Source organism: Amblyraja radiata, chromosome 3 (genome assembly GCF_010909765.2).
Source record: "Amblyraja radiata isolate CabotCenter1 chromosome 3, sAmbRad1.1.pri, whole genome shotgun sequence".
NCBI classification, from domain to species: domain Eukaryota; kingdom Metazoa; phylum Chordata; class Chondrichthyes; order Rajiformes; family Rajidae; genus Amblyraja; species Amblyraja radiata.
In genome coordinates, this window is record NC_045958.1 from 22,897,486 (window position 1) to 22,923,001 (window position 25,516).

General features: G+C 40.6%; 1 protein-coding gene across 1 annotated transcript in view; it reads left to right on the forward strand.

The window, feature by feature from the left end:
- ap3s1 (adaptor related protein complex 3 subunit sigma 1) overlaps positions 1-25,516 on the forward strand; it is a 91,285-nt gene that overhangs the window by 57,079 nt on the left and 8,690 nt on the right. Inside the window, exons 4-5 of the mRNA XM_033017457.1 lie at positions 3,084-3,155; positions 9,282-9,389. Coding sequence (XP_032873348.1) covers positions 3,084-3,155; positions 9,282-9,389 — 180 coding nt within the window. The remainder of the gene's footprint in view (positions 1-3,083; positions 3,156-9,281; positions 9,390-25,516) is intronic.

Sequence of the window (25,516 nt, forward strand, 5' to 3'; positions counted from 1 at the left end):
ATAAATCTGAAGGGTCTTGATCCAAAATTTCACTTATCCACATGTTCCAGAGATGTTGTCTGACCCACTGAGTTGCAACACCTTGTGTCTTTTTTGGTAAACCAGTATCTGCAGTTCCTTTTGTCTCTCTCTTAATTAAATATTAATTAATATTAATTATAATATCAAGGGGGGGGGGTTAGTGTGTGTGTGCGTGGGGGGTGGTTAGTGTGTGTGTGTGTATGACGCCCCGCCCCCCGCATGTTGAAGGGACAGGACCCAACGGGTCCCACTTGGTCTAGTATATTATTAAAAATCTCATCTTGTATGTATGTATATATGCGTGTGTGTCCGTATGTGTTTTTCTACCTTTGTCAAAACGCTACGCAGTAGTACTTATATTTTTACATATTCTGACTCACATTTTTCCCCTCCACGCAGTGATCAGGTTCACTTACGATTTCATCCTAGTTATTGACGATTCAAGTTTTACAAAAAGGCAACAAACGGTTCTCACACGCAGCCTTTTCCCAAGACTTTCCACTGATGATGTCACAATGCAACTCACGGTGCACTAATTACAATGGGCTCTCAAGCTGCCGTGTGCCACACTGACATCACAACGGTAACCGCAGATTCCAGGAGCTTCGAGTGATGATAATCACGATGGGCTCTCAAGCTGCCGAGTGCCACACCCCCCCGCCTCCTTCCCCTCCCCCCCCCCGGGTTATTCACATCCCCTCACCCCCTTCCCCCATGTTATTCATGATTAAAGATTTAAAAAAAGCAAAGCCACCTTTTAGAACACCAGCTTCCAATGACGTCAGGAGGAAGGCCTCATTTAAAAAAAACGCACTGTTGGGGGAGCAGACCTAACGGGTCTGCACTTGGTCTAGTAATTATTAAAAGTGAAGAACATTTGTTTTAAAGAAAACGCACATTCATTTTTTATGGAGATATAATTGAGCTTAAATGAACAATTTTCATTTAAGGGATCTCCTCACAATGTCTATGATCCTCCTTCTGGTAAAGAGATGCAGTGCTTCTGAAAGAATGGAAATATAATTGAACCATCAAATTACATGGGGTGACTATTCTGAAAACACCAAGTAAAAATCTATGTAACCAAAATGTTTAATCTGGAAAATTGGAGTCTAAGGACTTGGTACCAAAATTTGATTACCTTATTTCATAACAAGAAGGTATTTAAACACAAAATAATGGAATTGATAGCATTGTTCAAGCTGGTCAATTTATAGATCAAAAAAATTCTCATTGAGGAATTCCTTGGCATGTGACACTTTTGAACTGACAAAAGTGACACTTTTGAACTGTTATTTTCAGTCTCTTTAATTTTTTTTCTCATTCCTTTTAATAGTACATAGTCAATTATTTTAAAATTTATCGGCAATTGACACTGCACTCTTATTTTATTCAGACATTATACTTTTTTTGCTAGAGTAAAAGACTTGGATATTTTTTCTGAGTTGAAAGTCATATGCTTTCTGTGATAATGTGTAGGAAGGAACTGCAGATGTTAGTTTACACCGAAAATAGACACAAAAAGCTGGAGAAACTCAGTGGGTCAGGCAGCATCTCTGGAGAAAAGGAATAGGTGACGTTTCAGGTGGAGACCCTTCTTCAGACTGAGAGTCGGGAAAGGGAAATGAGAGATATAGAAGGTAAATTGACCAAATGAATGAAAGGTATGCAAAAGGTAATGATGCTCAAGGAGTGGTGAAGCCCACCATGATCCATTGTTGACTGCGGGGTAGGTGATAACGAGTTATGCAGACAGATACTCAACAGGACGACATTGAAACTAGTATGACGACTAGGGTGGGGAGAGTCTGAGAGAGAGGATGTTGGAGTTACTTGAAGTTAGAGAAATCAAAGTTGTAAGCTGCCCAAGCTAAATATGAGGGGTTGTTTCTCAATTTGTGTTTGGCCTCACTCTGACAATGGAGGAGGCCTAGGACAGAAAAGTCAGTATGGGGAGGGGAGTTAGAATGTTTGGCAACTGGGAGATCACGAAGGCCAAGACAGAGTGATCGAAGATGTTCAGCAAAACGATCGCCAAGTCTGCACTTGGTCTCAATGATATATATTGGATTTCACACCTGGAACAGTGGATACAGTAGATGAGCTTGGAGGAGGTGCAAGTGAACCTCTACGTGTATGAAAGCAAACTGGGCATTTGATGTTAGATGAATATCTGCTATACTGTGCATGCAGAGATATGAATGAGTTGAATATTTATCATATTAATATATACCACATATACTTGAATCTGTGTAACTCTAAACTGTGTTTTACTAGGGGGTCTAACTTTATATTTTCTAGTTATAAATTTTTTTTTTTTAGTTTTGCTGTTATGGGTGAATTTGCAATAAAAGCAAAACATGAAAAACCTATTTTGTGATCCTTAATTTTGAAGCAATTATTTTGCTGGGATGTTTCTAGCAAATAAAATGCAAGTTACTTTAAATGGAAATTGCATAAGGCCCCTGTATTGAAGAACATTGACTTGGAATACTTGCATGCAATTTATAGCTGGCCAAACATTTTAATAATTAGTACCAGTATTTTTAAAAAAAGTGACATTTTCTGCAAGTAAAAAAGAATATCCCCCCCCCCCCCCCACCACCACAATTATCTTGAATATCATTGCAATGTTTTCATATTCTTATTTTATATTTTCATTTAGTTTTGTATCATAATCCAATATTGTTTCATTGTAATTGATTCTGTCCTCCAAGTTATTGATGTTTACTATAAATAGACACGGTCAAGTACTGATTCTTGTCGGATACCATTTGTGACATGATAAATCTGAAAATAGCTAACTTACACCTACTCTTATTTAGTAATCCCTTGCTTTAACCTTGTTAAAATGGTAATTGCACATTTACTTGTGATGTTGGATTGCTTTTGTCTTAGCTTGTGCATTAACTTCTTTCTCTTCCCATAACTGTTCATATATTTCACTTTATAAAATGAATGCTTTTAATTTCAACACAAATGGAAATCTAGTTTAATGTGCTAATCTGTTAAGGAAAAATACTTTGAAACTATAAGTCTTTTCAATGTTTTTATTTTGACAGGTTTTTGTGGAAACATTGGACAAATGTTTTGAGAACGTCTGTGAGCTGGATTTAATTTTCCACGTAGACAAGGTATAACTTGACATGATGATTCATAATAACATGTATAATTATCAGTGGAGCTGTTAAATGCTTGTAGTCCATTGGGAATTTGAAAAAAATTCAACTAATATTTGCTATTTACTGAGAATTATTCACTAGACATGTGTAAATATTCAATGAACAAACTAAAATTGTTTACTCCCAGTGGTCATGGGTATGTTGACCTGTGCACTGATCTGCTTTAAAAAAAAGTATACTGTATCTTTGTCCCTGCCTCCATCTCTTGCCGAAGATTAACAAAATGTTATTTTGGAAAGGCACAAATTAATCAGTGACAGCATGGATTTGCTAAGTGAAAATAGTACCAGACAGGCTTGATTAAGTTGTTCGGTGTTGTAACAAGGAGAGTTGATGCGGACTGTGTTGATGATACTTATTTGCTGATAATACAAAGTTGGCTACATTTATAACGGGAGGAAAATGTGAAAAGGCTTTAAGGTGATGCAGTCAAGCTGCATGAATCAGGATCAGGGGGTATGGAGAGAAGGCAGGTACAGGATACTGAGTTGCGGGAGGAAAATGTGAAAAGGCTTTAAGGTGATGCAGTCAAGCTGCATGAATCAGGGATCAGGGGGTATGGAGAGAAGGCAGGTACAGGATACTGAGTTGGATGATCAGCCATGATTATATTGAATGGCGGTGCAGGCTTGAAGGGCCGAATGGCCTACTCCTGCACCTATTTGTTATGTTTCTATGTTTCTATGAATGAATAAGAGGCCAGATGGAGTCTTATGTGAAAACATTTTAAGTTATCACACGCATTTACAAAACAGAAACAGAATAATCTTAATTGTTGAGAAATCGGGTTATGTTGATAACCTGAGAGTCCTTGAAGGTAACACCCAAAGTGCTGGTGCACCAAGCAATTATGAAAGCAAGTAATATAACATATAACAACATATAACAATTACAGCACGGAAACAGGCCATCTCGACCCTTCTAGTCCGTGCCGAACACATAATCTCCCCTAGTCCCATATACCTGCGCTCAGACCATAACCCTCCATTCCTTTCCCATCCATATAACTATCCAATTTATTTTTAAATGATAAAAACGAACCTGCCTCCACCACCTTCAATGGAAGCTCATTCCACACAGCTACCACTCTCTGAGTAAAGAAGTTCCCCCTCATGTTACCCCTAAACTTCAGTCCCTTAATTCTCAAGTCATGTCCCCTTGTTTGAATCTTCCCTACTCTCAGTGGGAAAAGCTTTTCCACGTCAACTCTGTCTATCCCTCTCATCATTTTAAAAACCTCTATCAAGTCCCCCCTTAACCTTCTGCGCTCCAAAGAATAAAGCCCTAACTTGTTCAACCTTTCTCTGTAACTTAGTTGCTGAAACCCAGGCAACATTCTAGTAAATCTCCTCTGTACTCTCTCTATTTTGTTGACGTCCTTCCTATAATTAGGCGACCAAAATTGTACACCATACTCCAGAATTGGCCTCACCAATGCCTTGTACAATTTTAACATTACATCCCAACTTCTATACTCAATGCTCTGATTTATAAAGGCCAGCACACCAAAAGCTTTCTTTACCACCCTATCTACATGAGATTCCACTTTCTGGGAACTGTGCACAGTTATTCCCAGATCCCTCTGTTCACCTACATTCTTCAATTCCCTACCATTTACCATGTACGTCCTATTTTGATTTGTCCTGCCAAGATGTAGTACCTCACACTTATCAGCATTAAACTCCATCTGCCATCTTACAGCCCACTCTTCCAACTGGCATAAATCTCTCTGTAGACTTTGAAACTCTACTTCATTACCCGCAACCCCACCTATCTTAGTATCATCTGCATACTTACTAATCCAATTTACCACACCATCGTCCAGATCATTGATGTACATGACAAACAACAGTGGACCCAACACAGATCCCTGTGGCACCCCACTCGTCACTGGCCTCCAACCTGACAAACAATCATCCACCATTACTCTCTGGCATCTCCCATTCAGCCACTGTTGAATCCATCTTGCTACTCCACCATTAATACCCAACCATTGAACCTTCTTAACCGACCTTCCATGAGGAACCTTGTCAAAGGCCTTACTGAAGTCCATATACACAACATCCACTGCTTTACCCTCATCAATTTCCCGAGTAACATCTTCAAAAAATTCAAGAAGATTAGTTAAACATGACCTTCCAGGCACAAATCCATGTTGACTGTTCCTAATCAGACCCTGTTTATCCAGATGCTTATATATATTATCTCCAAGTATTCTTTCCATTAATTTGCCCACCACTGACGTCAAACTAACAGGTCTATAATTGCTAGGTTTACTCTTAGACCCCTTTTTAAACAATGGAACAACATGCGCAGTACGCCAATCCTCCGGCACTATTCCCGTTTCTAATGACATTTGAAATATTTCTGCCATAGCCCCTGCTATTTCTACACTAACTTCCCTCAATGTCCTAGGGAATATCCTGTCCAGACCTGGAGACTTATCCACTTTTATATTTCTCAAAAGTGTCAGTACTTCCTCTTCTTTGATCCTCATAGTTTCCATAGCTACTCTACTTGTTTCCCTTACCTCACATAATTCAATATCCTTCTCCTTGGTGAATACCGAAGAAAAGAAACTGTTCAATATCTCCCCCATCTCTTTTGGCTCTGCAGATAGTTGGCCACTCTGACTCTCTAATGGACCAATTTTATCCCTCATTATCCTCTTACTATTAATATAGCGGTAGAAACCCTTCGGATTTACTTTTACCTTACTTGCCAAAGCAACCTCATATCTTCTTTTAGCTTTTCTAATTTCTTTGTTAAGATTCTTTTTACATTCTTTATACTCCTCAAGCACCTCATTTACTCCATGCTGCCTATAACTATTGTAGATCTCCCTCTTTTTCCGAACCAAGTGTCCAATTTCCCTTGAAAACCATGGCTCTTTACAATTTTTACGATTTCCTTTCAACCGAACAGGGACATAAAGATTCTGTACTCTTAAAATGTCACCTTTAAATGTACTCCATTTCTCTTCCACATCTTTCCCATAAAACAAACTGTCCCAATTTACTCCTTTTAAATCCTTTCGCATCTCTTCAAAGTTAGCCTTTCTCCAATCAAAAATCTCAACCCTAGGTCCAGTTTTGTCCCTCTCCATAATTATATTGAAACTAATGGTATTGTGATCACTGGACCCGAACTGTTCCCCAACGCATACCTCTGCCATCTGACCCATCTCATTTCCTAACAGGAGGTCCAGTACCGCCCCTTCTCTAGTAGGTACTTCTATGTATTGTTGCAAAAAACTATCCTGCACACATTTTACAAACTCCAACCCATCCAGCCCATTTACAGAATGTGTTTCCCAGTCTATGTGTGGAAAATTGAAATCTCCCACAATCACTACCTTGTGCTTACTACTAATATCTGCAATCTCCTTACATATTTGCTCTTCCAATTCTCGCTCCCCATTTGGCGGTCTATAATACACCCCTATAAGTGTTGCTACCCCTTTCCCATTTCTCAGTTCCACCCAAATAGCCTCCCTAGACGAGCCCTCTAATCTATCCTGCCAAAGCACTGCTGTAATATCTTCCCTGATAAGCAATGCAACACCTCCACCTCTTGCCCCTCCAATTCTATCACACCTGAAGCAACGAAATCCTGGAATATTTAGTTTCCAATCACAGCCCTCCTGCAACCACGTTTCACTGATCGCCACAACATCATACTTCCAGGTGTCAATCCAGGCTCTAAGTTCATCCACTTTTCTTACAATATGTTGGCCTTCCATACAAAAATATGTGATTATAGGGTTAAAGATGCCTTTCGGCACTTATCTGGGGCCCTGATGAAATTGTACTTGGTCTCCTTGCATAAAAAAATAATATATTTGTCACAGAGGGTGTGAGTGAAGATTCACTGGATCGGTTCTAGGGATGGTGGTAGGTTTATTGTAAGAAGAGAGATTGACCTGTTAACGCTAGAAGAATGAAACAAGTTCTCATTGAAACTTGCAACATTTGGGGCTCATCAGACGATGCAGGCAGAATGGTTCATTTGGCTGAGGAATGTAGAATTATTCATCAAAATCGCAATAAAGAATTGACTTTGATGTGGATAAATTTTGTGAAGCTAGTTTTTCTGAATCTTTGGAATACCCCATCCTGGGGGACTGAAGGCTCAAATATGAAAGTACTTCAAAATAGGGATCAATAGAGTTCACAAGTTCAGGAGTAGAATTAGGCTATTCGGCTCATCGAGTCTGCTCCGCCATTCAATCATGGCTGAACTCTGCCTCCTAATCTTATTTCCCTGCCTTCTCCCCATAACCCTTGACATCTGTTCTAATCAAGAATTTGTCTATCTCTGCCTCAAAAATATCCACTGACTTGGCCTCCACAGCCCTCTGTTCCACAGATTAACTACCCTCTGACGAAAGAAGTTCCTCCTCTCCTCCTTTCTAAAAGAGTGCCCATTAATTCTGAGGCTATGACCTCTGATCCTAGACTCTCCCACCAGTGAAAACATCCTTTCCACATCCACTCTATCTATGCCTTCTATTATTCTGTAAGTTTCAAAGAGGTCCCCCCTCAACCTTCTAAACTCCAGCGAGTGGAGGCCCAGTGCTGTCAAACGCTCATCATATGCTAATCCACTAATTCCTGGAATTATTCTTGTAAATCTCCTCTGGACCCTCTCCAGAGCCAGCACGTCCTTCCTCAGATATGGGGCCCAAATTTGCTCACAGTACTCCAGATTTCTGGATATTCAGGTAATCAAGAGAAATAAGGAAAGAACAAGAGAGTGGCATTGAGGTTGAATATCAGCCACGGTTTTACTGAACAACAGATCAGACACAAAGGGCCAAATGGCTCATTCCTGTTTGTAATTATTATATTCTTGTGTTTGATGTAGCTGTGTGGATTTTAGCAAGGCTTTTGTGTAGTTAGGGTTAGTGTACCCAAGTATGTGTTGCAAATTGATTTGCAAATTGTCTCAGTGACAGGAATTAAAGGGCTGCCAGATGTTTTTGTGACTGGAAGTGGCAATCAGTAGGATTCCAAAAGGCTCAGAATTCAGTCCCTTTTTGAATAATAACAGTGACTAGAATGCTTGTGGTTGATGTATAAGGAGTAAGACAGCTGCAGATGGGGGAAAGAGGTGTATATGGTCTAGTTAATTTACCTGGAAAAGGCAAATAAAATGTAAACAAAAATTTGATAACAATTTGTGTACTGAAAGAGAAATTGCTAGTTTGCACACACATTTCTGAAAAGTTTTTTAAAATGAATGTATTCTTGGTTAGAGTTCATGCATTGTGCCTACCATTACTTTATTTACTGGAAGCTTTAATCTGATTTCCTACGCTTTTGTGCTTGCCAATGATTATAGATTAATAAATCATAGGAACAGAATTGGGCCATTTGGCCCATCAAGTCTACTCTGCCTTTCAATCATGGCTGATTTATCTTTTCTTCCCAACCCCATTCTCCTGCCTTCTTCCTGTAACTTTTAATACGCTTATAAATCAATGGTTTATTTAAAGTAGTAGTTAAGTAATACATGGAACAGTGCAGTGCAGGAACAGGCCCTTAGAACCACAATGCCTGTGCCGATCATGACACCGTTAATCTCCTCTGTCTGCATGAGATCCACATCCTTTCATTCCCTGCATGTACATATGCCTATATAAAAGGCCTTTAAAAGCCACTCTCGATCTGTTTCCATCATCACCCATTGCAGCGCATTCCAGGTACCCACCACTGTGCTTTTAAAAAAAACTGTCCTGCATATTTCCTTTAAACTTTCTCCCTCTCACCTTAAAGCTATGCCCTCTGGTCCTTGACATCTACTCCCTCGAGAGAAACGGTTCTGATTATCTCCCCTATCTATGTCTCTCAAAATATTATTGTTCTATCGGGTCTCCCCTCAATCTCCAACTCTCGATAGAAGATAATCCAAGTCTGTCCGACCTCACCTTTATAGCTAATACCCCTTACTCCAGGCATCTTTCTGGAAAACCTCTTCTGCACCCTCTTCAAAGCTTTCACAATGGGCCACCATAACTGTGCATAAAAGTACAAATGCAGCCTAACCAAACCAAAATATTCTGGTTCTGTTTTGAAGGTTCACAATATTTTGGCAGAAATGGTAATGGGAGGAATGGTTTTGGAGACCAATATGAATGAAATAGTTACTCAGATTGATGCTCAGAACAAAATGGAAAAATCTGAGGTAAGAATGCTATACCTTGTGGTAAATGCTGTTTAACTCGCATGATTGTGGATTCTGCATGTTTCCTGTGTCTTCTGTCATAGCTTATTTTTCAGTGGCAAGACCTAGCTTGCTTGTAGTTCTAAGGAATGCTCTTGACATAATTTCAACAGTTTTACCTTGATATGTTAACAGCAAGCTTGTAGCATTATAATATGTTTTTGATAAGTTTGACCATTATTTTCCGCCTTGTCCACAAATATGATGAGTAAGTTTTGAAGAGATTAACATGAATAAATTTGCATGTGCATTAACCTGAAATATCTAAGCTTTTCTACATAATCTTATTTTATACATAAATTTAATAGGCTGACTCCTCTTAAAACAAAAATACAAAGCAGATTGAATGAGTAATATTAAATGGCTGTCTCTTTAAAATAAACGTGATTTGATCTGCATATTAGTTGGTGTCAAGCAGAGCAAATATTGGTAAGAGTGAATCTGGGATGGGAGAAAAATAATCAGCAAAATCATCACCATGACCACCATTCAGCAACTCCTTGAGCTATACCAATTACGCATACCATAATCTAATAGCCACTTTGCATTCATTGTCTCCCAAGTACTAGTACTCAATTGTGTAAAGTGCTATTAAGTGTCTGTTGCCTTTGGGACAGGTTTTGAAGTAACCAATTTTCACCATTGCTGTGCCTCTTTCCACAAATAATCTAATCTCTTAAATTGTAAAATGGGTTGTTTGGCCAAATGTGATATTAATATATTACAGATACGGATGGTTCGGGTGTACATTGCTAACATTTTCTGCATTTATTACACTATTTCTTCAAAATGAAAATTTCTGAAATTCCCTCATAACTCGTAGGTAATATTGGAATGCTGGATGAAATGGTGAATAATGTAGCATTCTAAGAGGTAATAATGGGGCATTTGGATAGCAGTAAAAGGATTAGTCCAAGTCAACATGGATTTATGAAAGGGAAATCATGCTTGTCTAATCTTCTGGAATTTTTTGAGGATGTGACAAGTAAAATGGATGAAGGGGTGCCAGTGGAAGTAGTGTATCTAGACTTTCAGAAAGCCTTTGATAAGGTCCCGCACGGGAGACTGGTGACTAAAATTAGAGCACATAGTATTGGGGGTAGGGTGTTGACATGGATAGAAAATCGGTTGGCAGACCGGAAGCAAAGAGTAGGAGTGAACGGGTCCTTTTCAGAATGGGAGGCAGTGGCGAGTGGAGTGCCGCAAGGCTCGGTGTTGGGGCCGCAACTGTTTACCATATATATTAATGATTTGGAAGAGGGAATTAGGAGCAACACTAGCAAGTTTGCGGATGACACAAAGCTGGGTGGCAGTGTGAACTGTGAAGAGGATGTTAGGAGGTTGCAGAGTGACCTGGACAGGTTGAGTGAGTGGGCAGATGTGTGGCAGATGCAGTATAATATAGATAAATGTGTGTTTATCCACTTTGGCAGCAAAAACAAGGGGGCAGATTATTATCTCAATGTGGTTAGGTTAGGTAAGGGGGAGGTACAGCGAGACCTGGGTGTCCTTGTACACCGGTCACTGAAAGTTGGCGTGCAGGTACAGCAGGCAGTGAAGAAAGCTAATGGAATGTTGGCCTTCATAACAAGAGGATTTCAGTATAGGAGTAAAGAGGTTCTTTTGCAGTTGTTTAGGGCTCTGGTGAGACCACATCTGCAGTATTGTGTACAGTTTTGGTCTCCTAATTTGAGGAAGGACATCCTTGTGATGAGGCAGTGCAGCGTAGGTTCACGAGATTGAGCCCTGGGATGGCGGAACTGTCATATGAGAAAAGATTGAAAAGATTAGGCTTGTATTCACTGGAGTTTAGAAGGATGAGGGGGAATCTTATAGAAACATATAAAATTATAAAAGGACTGGACAAGCTAGATGCAGGAAAAATGTTCCCAATGTTGGGCGAGTCCAGAACCAGGGGCCACAGTCTTAGAATAAAGGGGAGATCATTTAAGACAGAGGTGAGAAAAAACGTTTTCACCCAGAGAGTTGTGAATTTATGGAATTCCCTGCCACAGAGGGCAGTGGAGGCCAAATAACTGGATGGATTTAAGAGAGAGTTAGATAGAGCTCTAGGGGCTACTAGAGTCAAGGGATATGGGGAGAAGGCAGGCACGGGTTATTGATAGGGGACGACCAGTCATGATCACAATGAATGGCGGTGCTGGCTCGAAGGGCCGAATGGCCTACTCCTGCACCTATTTTCTATGTTTCTATTAACAGTCATTTTTTTCCCACAAAAAACATGACTCGAGTGAAATACATTAAAAATAGATTATTTTAAACCTGGATTTGCTCTCTTTGGAGAAAAGAGGTTGATGGGAAGATTTGATAGAGGTGTCGGGTAAGTAACAAAGAAGATTTGTTTTCATGAGCTGATGATACAAAACCCAGCAAACAGATTTGAGATAAGGAAGGTGATTGGTGGTTGGGGAGAATAAAATAAACTTGATTGAGTTTTTTTGAGGAGATGACCAAGGTGATTAATTAAGTTAGGGTAGTGGACGTTGTGTACATGGAGTTTAGTAAGGCATCTGGTAGTCTCTCATGGTTGGCTGATCCTGAAGATTAATGTGCAAATGATCCATGGTAACTTGGTCATTTGGATTTAAAACTCATAGAACATTTGTAGAAGACAGGGGTGTGGTGGAAGGGTGCTATACTGTTTGGAGGTCTATGAGCAGTACCCGAGGAATCAGTGAGAGGGATCTGTTGTTTGTGACTTGGATGTAAATGAAGATTGGTTGAGTAGGGGTATAGCTGTAATATTTTACAAAAGATTTTATGTGCACAGAGGTTGACCTTGTGAGATTCTGTTCTTTTGAATATCTTGCCATTAACCTTAAAACAGATGAAACTGTGCGCACTCTAACACTGTACAGACCACCCCGACAGCTATCATTTTTCCATATAGAATTCTCTGAATTGATCTCACTGGTCATAATGAGATATGACAGTGATTTTAAATGGAGATTTTAACATTCATGTGAACAACAGCACAGACCTCAAGGCAACAGAGTTTCTGAACTTGACAAGCTCAACTTTACTCAACATGTAAACGAGGCCACTCACAAACATGGAAATTAGACTGACCTGGACCTGGTGATATCCCGAGGGTTAAAAATTGATAAGATCCTGGTGTTTGATTTTACTGTTTCTCACCATTACTCTGTATTTTTTGATGTGTTTTTAAAGTTGTTTAGGCGCCCTTTGGAGTCTACATGTAAAAGGCGCTTTTTATTTCCAGCAGCAAAACTCAAATTTTCTGAGCTTGTAAGTACATTCGCTCCTCTCACCCAGGGAGATTCTGTTGACGAAATGATAAAAGCTTTTAACAGTAACCTAGCTACGACACTTGATAAAGTTGCACCTCTCAAGATTAAAAGGAAAGTAAGGGCTAAAACATCTCCATGGCTAAATAACTGTTCGTACGTTTAAAAAAGCATGTAGAGTAGCCAAAATAAAGTGGAGATAAACAGGACTAGAAGTACAGCTTGGTATCTATAAAGAAACCATTGCTACTTATATTAATGCTGTAAGATCTGTAAGGAGGACCCATTTTTATCAAATTATCGCAGAAAGTGGTTGAAATAGTAAAATTTTGTTCTCCGTCATTGACGGGTTACTAAACTCTGGTTCAACACCTAATTTTTTTATTTTACCCCACATTCTGCTGAAAAATGTGAGCGGTTTGCCAATTATTTTAAAGATAAGGTTCAGACTATCAGAGCTGGTAACCCCTTAGATTCTACTGTCCTCTGCTGCCGACCTAGTAAGGCGCAAGAAAAAAATGAGCAGTTTCATAAGTATTTCTACCTCAGAACTTTGTAAAATTGTGACTGAGAGCAAATCCACTGCTCATTTCGACGAGGTTCCTACAAAGTTTTTAATGTTTTTAACAGTTTATCCAGTTTTCTTCTTACATTTATAAACATCTCCCTTGAGACTGGAATTTTCCCAGATACTTGTAAAACCACTCGTAAAGCCTCCGTTAAAGAAACCAAATTGAGACAGTGGGTTACTGAGTAATTACAGACCCATATCAAATCTACCCTTTAACAGCAAGTACTGGAGAAAGTGGTATTCAACCAAATACAACACTTTCTGAATCAAAATGATATTTTAGAGAAATTTCAATCTGGTTTCATAACAATTTACAGCACTGAGACTGCCCTGATAAAAAATAGTCAGTGCCATTAGAGTTAGCACTTACGAGAACAAAGTCTCAGTGCTGATCCTCTTAGACATCACAGCAGCTTTTGACACCATTGATCACAGTATTCTTATAGATCGCCTAGAAAATCGGGTCAGCCTGTCAGATCAGGTACCAAGTTGGTTCCAATCCTATATATGTGGAAGGAAGTACTTTGTTAGCCTTGGGGACTATGTGTCACAGCTTTGGTATAGCACAAGGAAGCTGCCTTGGCTCGTTACTCTTTTCCTTGTATATGCTGCCGCTAGGAGGAGTTATCAGACAGCAAAATGTAAATTTTCTAAGTTATGCTGATGACACTCAATTATACCCACTGATGCAAATGCCTCAAATTCTTTGACCTCCTACCTATTTTCCATTTTTTTTAAATGGATGAATGCTAACTTTCTTAAAGTCAACGATGACAAAACATAAATTTTATTACTTGGATCAAAACCCAAGAGAGAGATGTTACTCGGTAAACTGGGAAATTTGACTGTATGTCAAACAAGAAGTCACAAGCCTGGGGGTAAAAATTGCCAATTATCTTAATTTTAAATCTCATACAAAAGGTAACAAAGTGTGCTTTCTCTCACGTCAGAAATATTGCGAAGGTACGGCCTTTCTTAACTCAACATGACTGTAAAAAGCTCATACATGCTTTCATATCAAGCAGACTTGATTACTGTAATGCCTTATTTACCGGTCTGCCTTCAAAATCCACCAAGTTCCAGCTCATTCAAAATGCCGCAGCCCGGCTTTGAACAAATACCAAGAAAAGGGAACATATCACCCCAGTATTATATTCTCTTCATTGGCTCCTTGTGAGATCCAGGATAGACTATAAAGTTGTTCTCCTTGTCTATAAAGCCCTAAATGGCTTGGGAGCAGCACATTTTACAGAGTCCCTCCTTCCCTATGCCACTACTCAAGCGCTCAGGTCTTCTGTGTCCCTTGCCGCAGCAATAAGAAAATTGGTGAAGCAGCCTTTTCCAATAATACCCCCAAGCTGTGGAAAACCCTACCCAGGTTTATGAGAGACGCCCACTCAGTTGACATTTTTACGCTATTAACTGCCTATGTTCTTACTGTTTTAAATTGTATTTTTGTTTAGACCTGTGTTTATTTGGAAAGCACTTTGGGTTGCATTCAATTGTATGAAAAGTGCTATACAAATAAAGTTATTATTATTAATAAGTTTGCATATAACACAAATATTGGTGGGGTTGAGGGCAGTGAGGAAGGCTGCTAAAGTATAGAGTGAGAGATAAATCAGCTCCAGAAATGGGTGGAGAAATGGCAAGTGGAGTTTAATTCGAGCAATGTCCAATAATCTAGTTATCTGATTGTTCGGAAATCCCAATGGTTGGGCATCTGGCTTAGAGCTCTGTTACTTGCACTACTTTTAAACTCAGCAGGTTAACCAGAACATTTATTATACTATAGTATGACTTTAAAAAATAAAAATAAAAATAAAAATGTGCTGGAGTATTCATAGGAGTACTATATAATAGTCCAGAATCTCTGCCTGTCCAGCACCCTCTGGCCCTGAAGGTGCCAAACTATCACATTTTTATTACATTTATAACTAAATGGAATTTAATACACATTTTACAACATGACTGGCTGCAAGAACTGGGAGAAGATGGGACACTTTGAAGTTGGAATTGAACCATGTAGTGCTAAAAATGTTGCTTCCCTTGCAACCCACGATATAATGAGCTGCTGATTATTGTTTCTGGCACTTGGTGTCAGTAGAGGAAAACCCATTTTTTGAAGCATTTTGGATCATGTACTTTAAAAAAAAAACTGGCTTTGCTGGTTGGCAACTGATTATGGAACCTTTTGCTACAGAAAATAAATTGCTTTCTAAAGAATGAGAAGTTTTGTGCTTATACATTTTTTAATTGTGAAGTCAAATGTGTGGTAATAAATTATATGGATTACAAACTAGAAAGAATGCTGTTCATCGATTACAGCTCAGCATTCAACACCATTATACCATCAAAACTGATCACCAAACTCGGTAACCTGGGCATCGACCCCTCCCTCTGCAACTGGATACTGGACTTTCTAACCAACAGACCCCAGTCTGTTAGGTTAGACAAGCACACCTCTTCAACCCTCACCCTGAACACCGGCGTTCCACAGGGCTGTGTGCTGAGCCCCCTCCTCTACTCCCTCTTCACCTATGACTGCACACCTGTACATGGTACTAACACCATCATCAAGTATGCAGATGATACAACGGTGATTGGCCTCATCATCAACAACGATGAGTCGGCCTACAGGGAGGAGGTCCAGCACTTAGCAGCATGGTGCGCTGACAACAACCTGGCCCTTAACTCCAAGAAGACCAAGGAGCTCATTGTAGCCTTCAGGAAGACCAGGGGCGGCACGCACACCCCCATCCACATTAACGGGACGGAGGTGGAACGTGTTTCTAGCTTCAGGTTCCTGGGAGTCAACATCTCCGATGACCTCTCTTGGACCCACAATACCTCAACTCTGATCAAGAAGGCTCACCAGCGTCTCTTCGTCCTGAGGAGACTGAAGAAGGTCCATCTGTCCCCTCAGATCCTGGTGAACTTCTACCGCTGCACCATCGAGAGCATCCTTACCAACTGCATCACAGTATGGTATGGCAACTGCTCTGTCTCCGACCGGAAGGCATTGCAGAGGGTGGTGAAAATTGCCCAACGCATCACCGGTTCCTCGCTCCCCTCCATTGAGTCTGTCCAAAGCAAGCGTTGTCTGCGGAGGGCGCTCAGCATCGCCAAGGACTGCTCTCGCCCCAACCATGGACTGTTTACCCTCCTACCATCCGGGAGGCGCTACAGGTCTCTCCGTTGCCGAACCAGCAGGTCCAGGAACAGCTTCTTCCCGGCGGCTGTCACTCTACTCAACAACGTACCTTGGTGACTGCCAATCACACCCCCCCCCCCCCCCCCCCCCCCCCCGGACACTTATTATTATTTATTCAAATCATTTGCTATGTCGCTCTTTCAGGGAGATGCTAAATGCATTTCGTTGTCTCTGTACTGTACACTGACAATGACAATTAAAATTGAATCTGAATCTGAATCTGAATCTGAAAATGTAACTTTTGAATGGCATTTGGGACATTACTATTCATAAAAAAATGTAATTATTCTCTAGCAATTCAGGAAAATTCAGGAAAAGGATAATATTTAGAATATTGCTCCTGATAATGTTAATGGGTAATTGGGGCTGACCCTGAATGTAATAAGCTGATAGGATTGCTAACATAAATCTTTATAGAGCTTTGTTATAATATTATAGTTAAGTTGCTTTGAGATTACTATACTTTTGTATCATCCATCTCTCATTAATAACAAGCAAAGGTCAGGTTTGGTCATAGCCATAGTCATACAGCTTGGAAACGGGTCATTCGGTCCAATTTGTTCATGTTGACCTACATTATTACCGCCTGCCCGTGTTTGGCCCATATCCCACTAAACCTTTCCTATTCATATACCTGTCCAAATGTGTTTTTTAAATGTCGTTTTCGTACCTGCCTCAACTACTTCCTCTGGGAGCTCATTCTATATACCCACCACCCTCTGAGTGGAAAAAGTTGCTCCTCGGGTTCCTGTTAAATCTTTCCCCTCTCATTTAAAATCCATGTTCCCATTGATTCCCCAATTCTGGGCAGAAGACTGTTTTACCCCATCTATTAACCTCATGATAGAAACATAGAAACATAGAAAGTACACCTCTATAAAACCCACCTTATCCTCCAGCCCTCCTAGTCCCAGCCTGCCTAACCTCTTACTATAACTCTGGCCCGCAAGTCCACGCAACATCCTCGTAAATCTTCTGCGCTCTTTCCAGCTTAACAACAACCATCCCTCAGCAGGGTGATCAAAGCTGAACACAACTCGTGTACAACTGTGACATAACATCCCAACTTCTATACTTAATACCATGACTGATGAAGGCCAATATACTGCAAGCATTCTTGACCACCATGTCTAGATATGATACCACTTTCGAGGAACTGTTTCTGTACTTTTAGATCCCTCAGCTCTACAACACTCTTCAGGGTCCTGCCATTCACTGTGTAGGTCCTACCTGGGTTTGACTTCCCAAAATGCAACACCTCTCACTTATCTACATTAAACTCCATTAACCATTCCTCACCCACTTGCCCAACTGATCAAGATCCTGCTGTAATTTTTGATAACTAATTTAAATATCTGCAATATCACCCACTTTAGTGTCACCTGCAACCTTGCCAATCATGCCATCTGTATTCTCATCGAAATCATTGATATAAACCATAAACAGTAAGGTCATAAGTAATAGGAGCAGAATTAGGCCATTCGGCCGATCACGTCTATACCGACATTCAATCATGGCTGATATATCTTAACCCCATTTTCCTGCCTCCCCATAACCCCTGACTCCCGTATTAATCTAAAATCTATCTATCTCTGCTTTAAAAATATCCATTGACTTGGCCTCCTCCGCTGTCTGTGGCAATTAATCCCACAGATTCACCACCCTCTGACTAAAGTTTTAGGAGATCCTGCTCATCTCCTTAAAGGAACGTCCTTTTATTCTGCGGCTATGACCTCTGATCCTATACTCTCCCACTAGTGGAAACATCCTCATCTGAGCCCAGCACCAAACCCAGAAGCCACCACTAGTCACAGGCCTCCTGTCGGAAAAACTAATTTTCACCATTATGTTTTGCTTCCTTCCATGAAGCCAACAAAGTTGGCCTAAATCTATGAAGGTATTGATTATAGAAGTTGGGATGTTATGTTTTAGTTGTACAAGACATTGAATAGCTCACATTTGAAGTATGGTGTTCAGTTTTGGTCACACTGCTACAGGAAGGATGGTGTTAAGCTGGAACAAGTGCAAGGATGTTGCCTTGTCTTCAGGATCTGAGGTGTAGGAAATGGTTAGGCAAGCTAGGACTTTATTCCTTCCTTCAAGCGCAGGAGGATGAGGGATAATCTTAGAGAGGTGTATAAGATCTTGAGGAGAATAGATAAGGTAAATGCACAGTCTTTTGCCCAGAGGAAGGGAATCAAAAAACACTGGACATAGGATTAAGGTGTGAGGGGAAAGACTTAACGGGAATCTGAGGGGTAACTTTTTCACACAAAGGGTGATGGACTTTTGGAACGTGCTGCCAGCCCAGAGGTTAAGTGGATCTTGGACAAGCAGCAACAAGGAAAAGCAGGGTGAAGAGCTGATTGGCTGAAGCCGGTGGGGGAAGGTGAGTCAGAGGTGAGTCAGAGGTGGAAAGCAGTTTAAAAAGAGCGCCAAAAAGAAGCCAGACAGCCCAGAGCTTAAGTGGATCTTGAACAAGCAGCAACAAAGAAAAGCAGGGCGAAGAGCTGATTGGCTGAAGCCCGTGGGGGAAGGTGAGTAGGTCACAGGGGAAAAACAGTTTAAAACTGAGGAATTTGGTTTGTAAATTGGTAAATCAGGCAATTTATCAGTCAATATAAGCAAGACGGTAGTGAGGGAGCGGCCTTGTGAGTAAAGTGTGAGTCTTTGGCTCGAGAGTCTTCGGCGAGGAGGGGAGGCTATGCAAAAAACTCGAGGGGACGGGACGCGGTGAACACATGACAGGACAGATGAGACAGAGTGATGCTTGCAGAATGTGGGAGCCCAGGGACACGGATGGAGCCGGTGGCTGCTACAACTGTGGCAAGTGCGTCCAGCTTCAGCTCCTGAAGGACCGTGTTGAGGCACTGGCGAAGCAGCTGGATGACCTCGGGGCCATCCGTGAAAACGAGAGTTTCCTGGACAGGACCTACAGTGAGGTTGTCACGCTGAGGATACGGGAAGAATGAAGGTATGTGACTGAGAGAAAGGGAGGTAATCGTGGAGCGCAGGAGACCCAGGTGGCTGTGTCTAATGTAAACAGGTATGCCCTCTTGGGAACTGTCAGGGGAGACGATGTTTCCAGACCGAGCGGCGGACACGTCGGTGGCTCCAATCCTAGAGATGGGACTCGACCGGCGAGACCGACGTAGGGCAGAGCCATAGTGGTGGGTGACTCCATTGTTCAAGGAGCAGACAGGAGATTCTGTGGCGGCAGACGAGAGGCAAGGATGGTCTGTTGCCTCCCTGGTGCCAGGGTTCAGGATGTCACAAGCCGAATTCAGAACATCCTCGAGAGAGAAGGTGAACAGCCGGCAGTAGTTGTACACATAGGCACAAACGACATCTGGAAGAAGAGGAAGGAGGTTCTCCAACATGAGTTTAGAGAGTTGGGACGAAGACTGAAAGGCAAGACTTCGAGGGTGGTTATCTCTGGATTGCTTCCAGTACCTCGTGCTAGTGAGGGCAGGAACAGGGAGATAGGGGATCTGAATGTGTGGCTGAGGGGCTGGTGCAGGGAGCAAGGATTTAGATTTATAGACCACTGGGATCTCTTCTGGGGTAGGGGAGACCTGTACAAAAGGGATGGGTTACACCATAACTGGAGGGGGACCAACGTTCTGGCAGGCAGGTTTGCTAGTGCTACACGTGTGAATTAAAACTAAATAGTAGGGGGGAGGGATTGACAAATTGGAAGTATAAAGATGTAGTTGAAAGGGAAGTGACTACAGGAAAAATTACAAAAGATTCTCGAATTAATGGGAAGGAAAGTTCGAGAAGGGATAAAAGAGTACGGTTAGGGCCAATTGCGAGCGGTGCGAGGGGGGGGGACGTGAATACGGAGGCCAAAGTGTTGTATATGAATACGCGAAGTATAAAAAATAAAGTGGATGAGCTTGAAGCTCAGTTAGAAATTGGCAAATATGATGTTGTGGGAATTACAGAGACATGGCTGCAAGAGGGCCAGGGCTGGGAACTGAATATTCAAGGGTATACCTCCTATTGAAAAGACAGACTGGTGGGCAGAGGGGGTGGGGTTGCCCTGCTGGTGAGAAATTAAATTCAGTCCCTTACAAGGGGTGACGTTGAAACAGGAGATGTGGAGTCAGTATGGATAGAACTAAGGAATTGTAAGGCTAAAAAGGCCCTAATGGGACTAATCTACAGGCCCCGAAACAGTAGCCTGGACATAGGGCGCAAGTTGAATCAGGAGTTAAAATTGGCATGTAGTAAAAGTAAATGCTGTGGTTGTTATGGGAGATTTCAACATGCCTATTAAGAGTAGCATCTCTGTGGCAAGGCAAGATGTATAATTTTGTTTATTTTTATTATAGTGAGAATTCATGGTCCCTGTAAGCAACTATCATGCTCCCAAATAACTCTGCTTGCAGCTTACATTTTGGAGCTAACGGAGGGTCTTAAGAATTATTTTTATTTTATTTTCAGGATTTGAGCAATGATGGTAAAGCTGGAATTATTGTCCATCCTTAATTCCTCGTGAGATATTGTTGAGCTGTCATCTCTGCAGTTGTCGCCACTGCAGTCCTTCTCTTACAACTACTGCCACGGTGATGTAGAATTGGGATTTCCAGCATCTTAACCCAGTACTTAAGTTTGTGGGAAACTTAGTTGGTGGAATTTCTATGCTGACCTTGTCCGTCACAGTGGTGTAGGACCTGAGTCTCGGTAATCATCGGATTCTCAGTGATGCATTCAAGTAATCCAGGCAAATAACCAATTTAGTAGATGGTACCACTGCTGCCACTGTGCTCTGATGGCAGAGGGGATGATTATTAAGGGTGGTAGAAGAGAAACCGCTCAAGCAGACAACTTTATTTCTTGTGTGTGGTGACCCACAGGATGTAGATAATGGGGAATTTGGATATTATCATTGCCCATCATTTTTATGGCACAATGTTACTGCCACTTGTCAGCTCATAATTGAAGGTTATCTAGGTCTCGCTAGATGCAGCAAAGAGTTTAACAGGATAGACACAAAATGCTGGTCTAACTCAGCGGGACAGGCAGCATCTATGGCTAGAAGGTATGGGTGACATTTCGGGTCGAGAATCTTCTTCAGAAAGAGAGCAGGGGGGAGGAAATGAGAGATCAATACGGGGATGTAGAGGGAGAGAGAGAGAGAGAGAGAGACATAGAGATTTTGAATAAATGAATGAAAGATATGCAAAAAAGTGACGATGACAGGAAACACACAATTGTTAGCGGTTTGCTCTGTGAGAACGAGATGCTGGTGTGACTTGGGTAAGGAAGGGATGGAGAGAGGAGGAATTCAGGAGTTGAAGTTTGAGAAATCAGATTCATACCACTGGGTTGTAAGCTGCCGAAGTGAAATATGAGATGCTGGTCCTCCAATTTGTGTTTAGCCTATTTCCTTTATCATCGTTACTTTTTTGCATATCATTCATTCATTTTTTCTATATCTCTCTACATCCCTGTCTGTATCTCTTGTTTCCTTTTCCCCTGACTCTCAGTCTGAAGAAGGGTCTCGACCGAAATGTCACCCCTTCCTTCTCTCCAGCGATGCTGCCTGTCCTGCTGAGTTACTCCAACATTTTGTGTCTTATCTTCAGCTTAAACCAGCATCTGCAGTTCCTCCCCACACAGTTTAACTTAGTAGTTGCAAATGTATTTGAACATCCCCACTTTTAACTTTAGGATGGAATTCATATGATTAGTGTGACATGGTGTAGAGCTGTGTACCTGTAAAATGCAAAAGAGCGGGTTGTAAGTGCAGCTTGAGAGGATTGTGGATAATGCCTTCCATCACCTCAATAGTGATCAAGAGTAGACTGGGTGATAGTGAGCTGGATTGGATTTGTCCTGCATTGTCTTGGTAATGTTCTTTGTTTATAATAGAAAGTATTGTTTGGTTAATCACTATACTGTTATTCATTTTACTTTTGGGGGAAAAACTCTATACATGGTATCTGCACTTGCTTTGCTTTATCAAATGTTCGTGAATGATTTAAAATGCTGTGTTTTGGACATTTTATGATCAAAATGTTTTTAAGATGATTAGCTTGATAGCAAGCTGGATTAGTGCCGCACAATTCTTTGTAAAGTTCAATCTAATAGTATTTGGCTTCCAACTTTGAGGGAAGCTCCTGTCTTTAGGGCCAGAAGTGCATCACAGGTATGAATCATTCTTATTCAGTCAAATGTTCATTCCTTTATATCATCCTGTCTTCCAATCAGTTATTTATTATGACTAAGAACTCTTGTCTGTCATTTGGTTGATGTCATTTATTGTAGAATTTGTGAACTATTGCTCTGCTTGCTTCTGCATTGACACACAAAATGTACCAATAGGTATAATAGGTACCAAAAGAACATGAGAAACAACAAATGAGGAGCAGATCTTGGCCATCAGTCTCTTTGAGCCTGCTCCGCCAGATGGTAGAGCTTCTATCGCGATCCTATTTTCTTGCTCTATCCCTGTATCTCTTGATTCCCTTAATATGCAGAAATCATCAATCTTGATATTGTATTAACTCAATTATTGTATGTCCACAGCCCTCCAGGGTAGAACATTTCAAAATTCTCCCCACAAAATCTCTCCTCATTTTTCTCCTAAATGACCTCTACCTTATCTGAGACTGTGACCCGTTATTCTAAATGCCTCAGCCAGGAGAAGCATCATTCTTGCGTCCATTCTTTTTCTGTAAGAAATTTGTTATCACTAAATGTAATTATCTCTCAAAATTCTATAGAATACAGTTGTAAATTATTCAGTCCTTTGTCATGGCAAACCTGTAGTTTCCAATAACTAGTCCTCATAAAACTGACCGGAACATCTAATATAAATGAGATACTAGGCTACTGTGAAGTTTAAAAGAAAAAGGTTAGGAGTTCTCTGTGACATCCAAATCCAATGCCAAATTCTGATTATTTTCAGACTATGGCAAGATCAAGTAAGTTGGTACCAAGTGAGAACTAAACTTGTATTGTACCTTCCATATTCTAAAACATTTGCAATTATGTGCAAATGTTGAGAGTGCATTTTTAATTTAGGCAATATGAAATGAGCTTCACATAAGCCACAGTATTAAATGCCCTTTTCTCATGCATCTCAAAGTTCTTAAAAATATAAATTGTTTATGCAATCAATAAACTTTTCAGATTTAAGTTCCTTTGCCTTGACTGTGGTCAGGATAGAGACACAAAGTAGCTTGTTAAATGGTTCCTGAACATTGTTCTCTTCAAGATCGATCCACATAATTGCTGCCAATAAAATCATTATTCTGCTTTACAAGTCGTTTTTGATCTAACCTTTCTGCAGAAATCTCTTGAATAACTTTCTCTTTGTGAGTGAGAATTGTTTTGCTGCGTGCTTCTATTGGAGGGAGAGATGGTTGCTCCCAGATTCACTTTTGTTCTGCTTTATTTCCAAAATGACCTGACTTGCCATGAATATGGACAGACATGAAAAACACAGTGAAAGTCAAAGATATTTGGAGAGGGGAAAGGGAAATAAAATAATTAGTAAAATAATTAGTAAATCAGAAGTAAAATGAATACATGTAGTTGCACTTTTAATTTTGGATCATTACAGGCTATCATTCTTTCGAAGCTCACCCACTCAGTACTTTAGATGTTCTATCAGTCCATAAAAGCTGCCTCCTTATTTCAGTGTGCTGGTGCTGATTGTTGATTCTACTTTCTTATTTAGATCATTAGGCATAGGTTGAATGATGTAATTTTGCTCCTATCTGCTCTGCCATTCGATCATGGCTGATTTGTTTTTCCCTCTCAACCCCATTCTCCTACCTTCTCGTAACTTTTAACACTCTTACTAGAATTTTGTCCAAAGTTGCTTAGATCAGACTGTAAAACAAACAGGACAGAATGGCAATTCTAAATTGTGATTCTTAGTTGAATCTTCATTATGCCACATCTCACTGATATCATGTGTTCGGTATTTCTCACTTGCACACTGGCCAACTTGTTATCAGTTTTAAGATCTGTGAATCATCAAGATCTTTGCATGCAGCCAGGTTACAAGAAGATCAACTGCCTTGCCAGTAACAAAATCCAGGTGAGTGCTCCATTTATAAATTGTTTTCTTAAAACTGGAGCTGAAATACTAAGACTGTTTGAGCCCCAATAAAGGGTTCATTAAAATGCAGTAAGAGATTACTTACAGAGAGAGTATATAGATTTGAAGCATCTTAGCAATTTTATAAAGCATGGGGTTATAATGTTGGGGAGTTAGAACGTTGAGAAATGTCCTCCTTTTGATGATTTGGCCATTGAGTTGATATCTCTCCCTGGATCAAATTGATCAAAAACTCAGACAGAATTTACCGCCGAAGGGCTAAGATCTATTACTGCTGTTCTTTCTACAAACCCATAGTAAAGTGACAGGCTGCATGAATTTCATATAGTGTCACTGATTCGGAGTAAACATTAAACCGTTTAAATTGTCTTCAAGTTTAGCTGTTAGAGGAGCAGGATTAGGAAATAGAAATTTGAAGTCTGCCATTTGAAGTCTTCAAAGCACTTATCTCTGTTCTCTCACAACTTGGCTTGCATTCAATGTACATGTCTGGATATTTCCAAGTGAATTTCTCAATCACAGCATTCTGTAGCTGATGGGTATTCAAAGGTAAAATATCCTATCACATTTATACAAGATATATTGCAAGAGCTTTTGGCTTCTCTGTTGAATGGGGTTAGTATATTGTCCTGCATAATCCCCAATGATTAGTGTTAAGAGTGTTAGAGTAGAAAGGTTCCAGCATTTGATCAATGGGGAGCTGTAGTATTAAATGACCTGTTTCTGACCTTGTTGGTTCTGAATCGAATGGAGAGATTTCATTTTTCCTGATTGTAATTCAGTGACTTCAGCTGGAGGGGGGACACGGTTGAACTTTGCCGCAATTTGTTTCATGATGTACATATAGTAAACTGTCATTTGCTGTTTCACATAAAAGATAAATGTTTTACGGATCAAGTACTGGAGCAGCAAACTATGGAACATACTGTGTCCATACTTTTTGTTGAGTGAAAT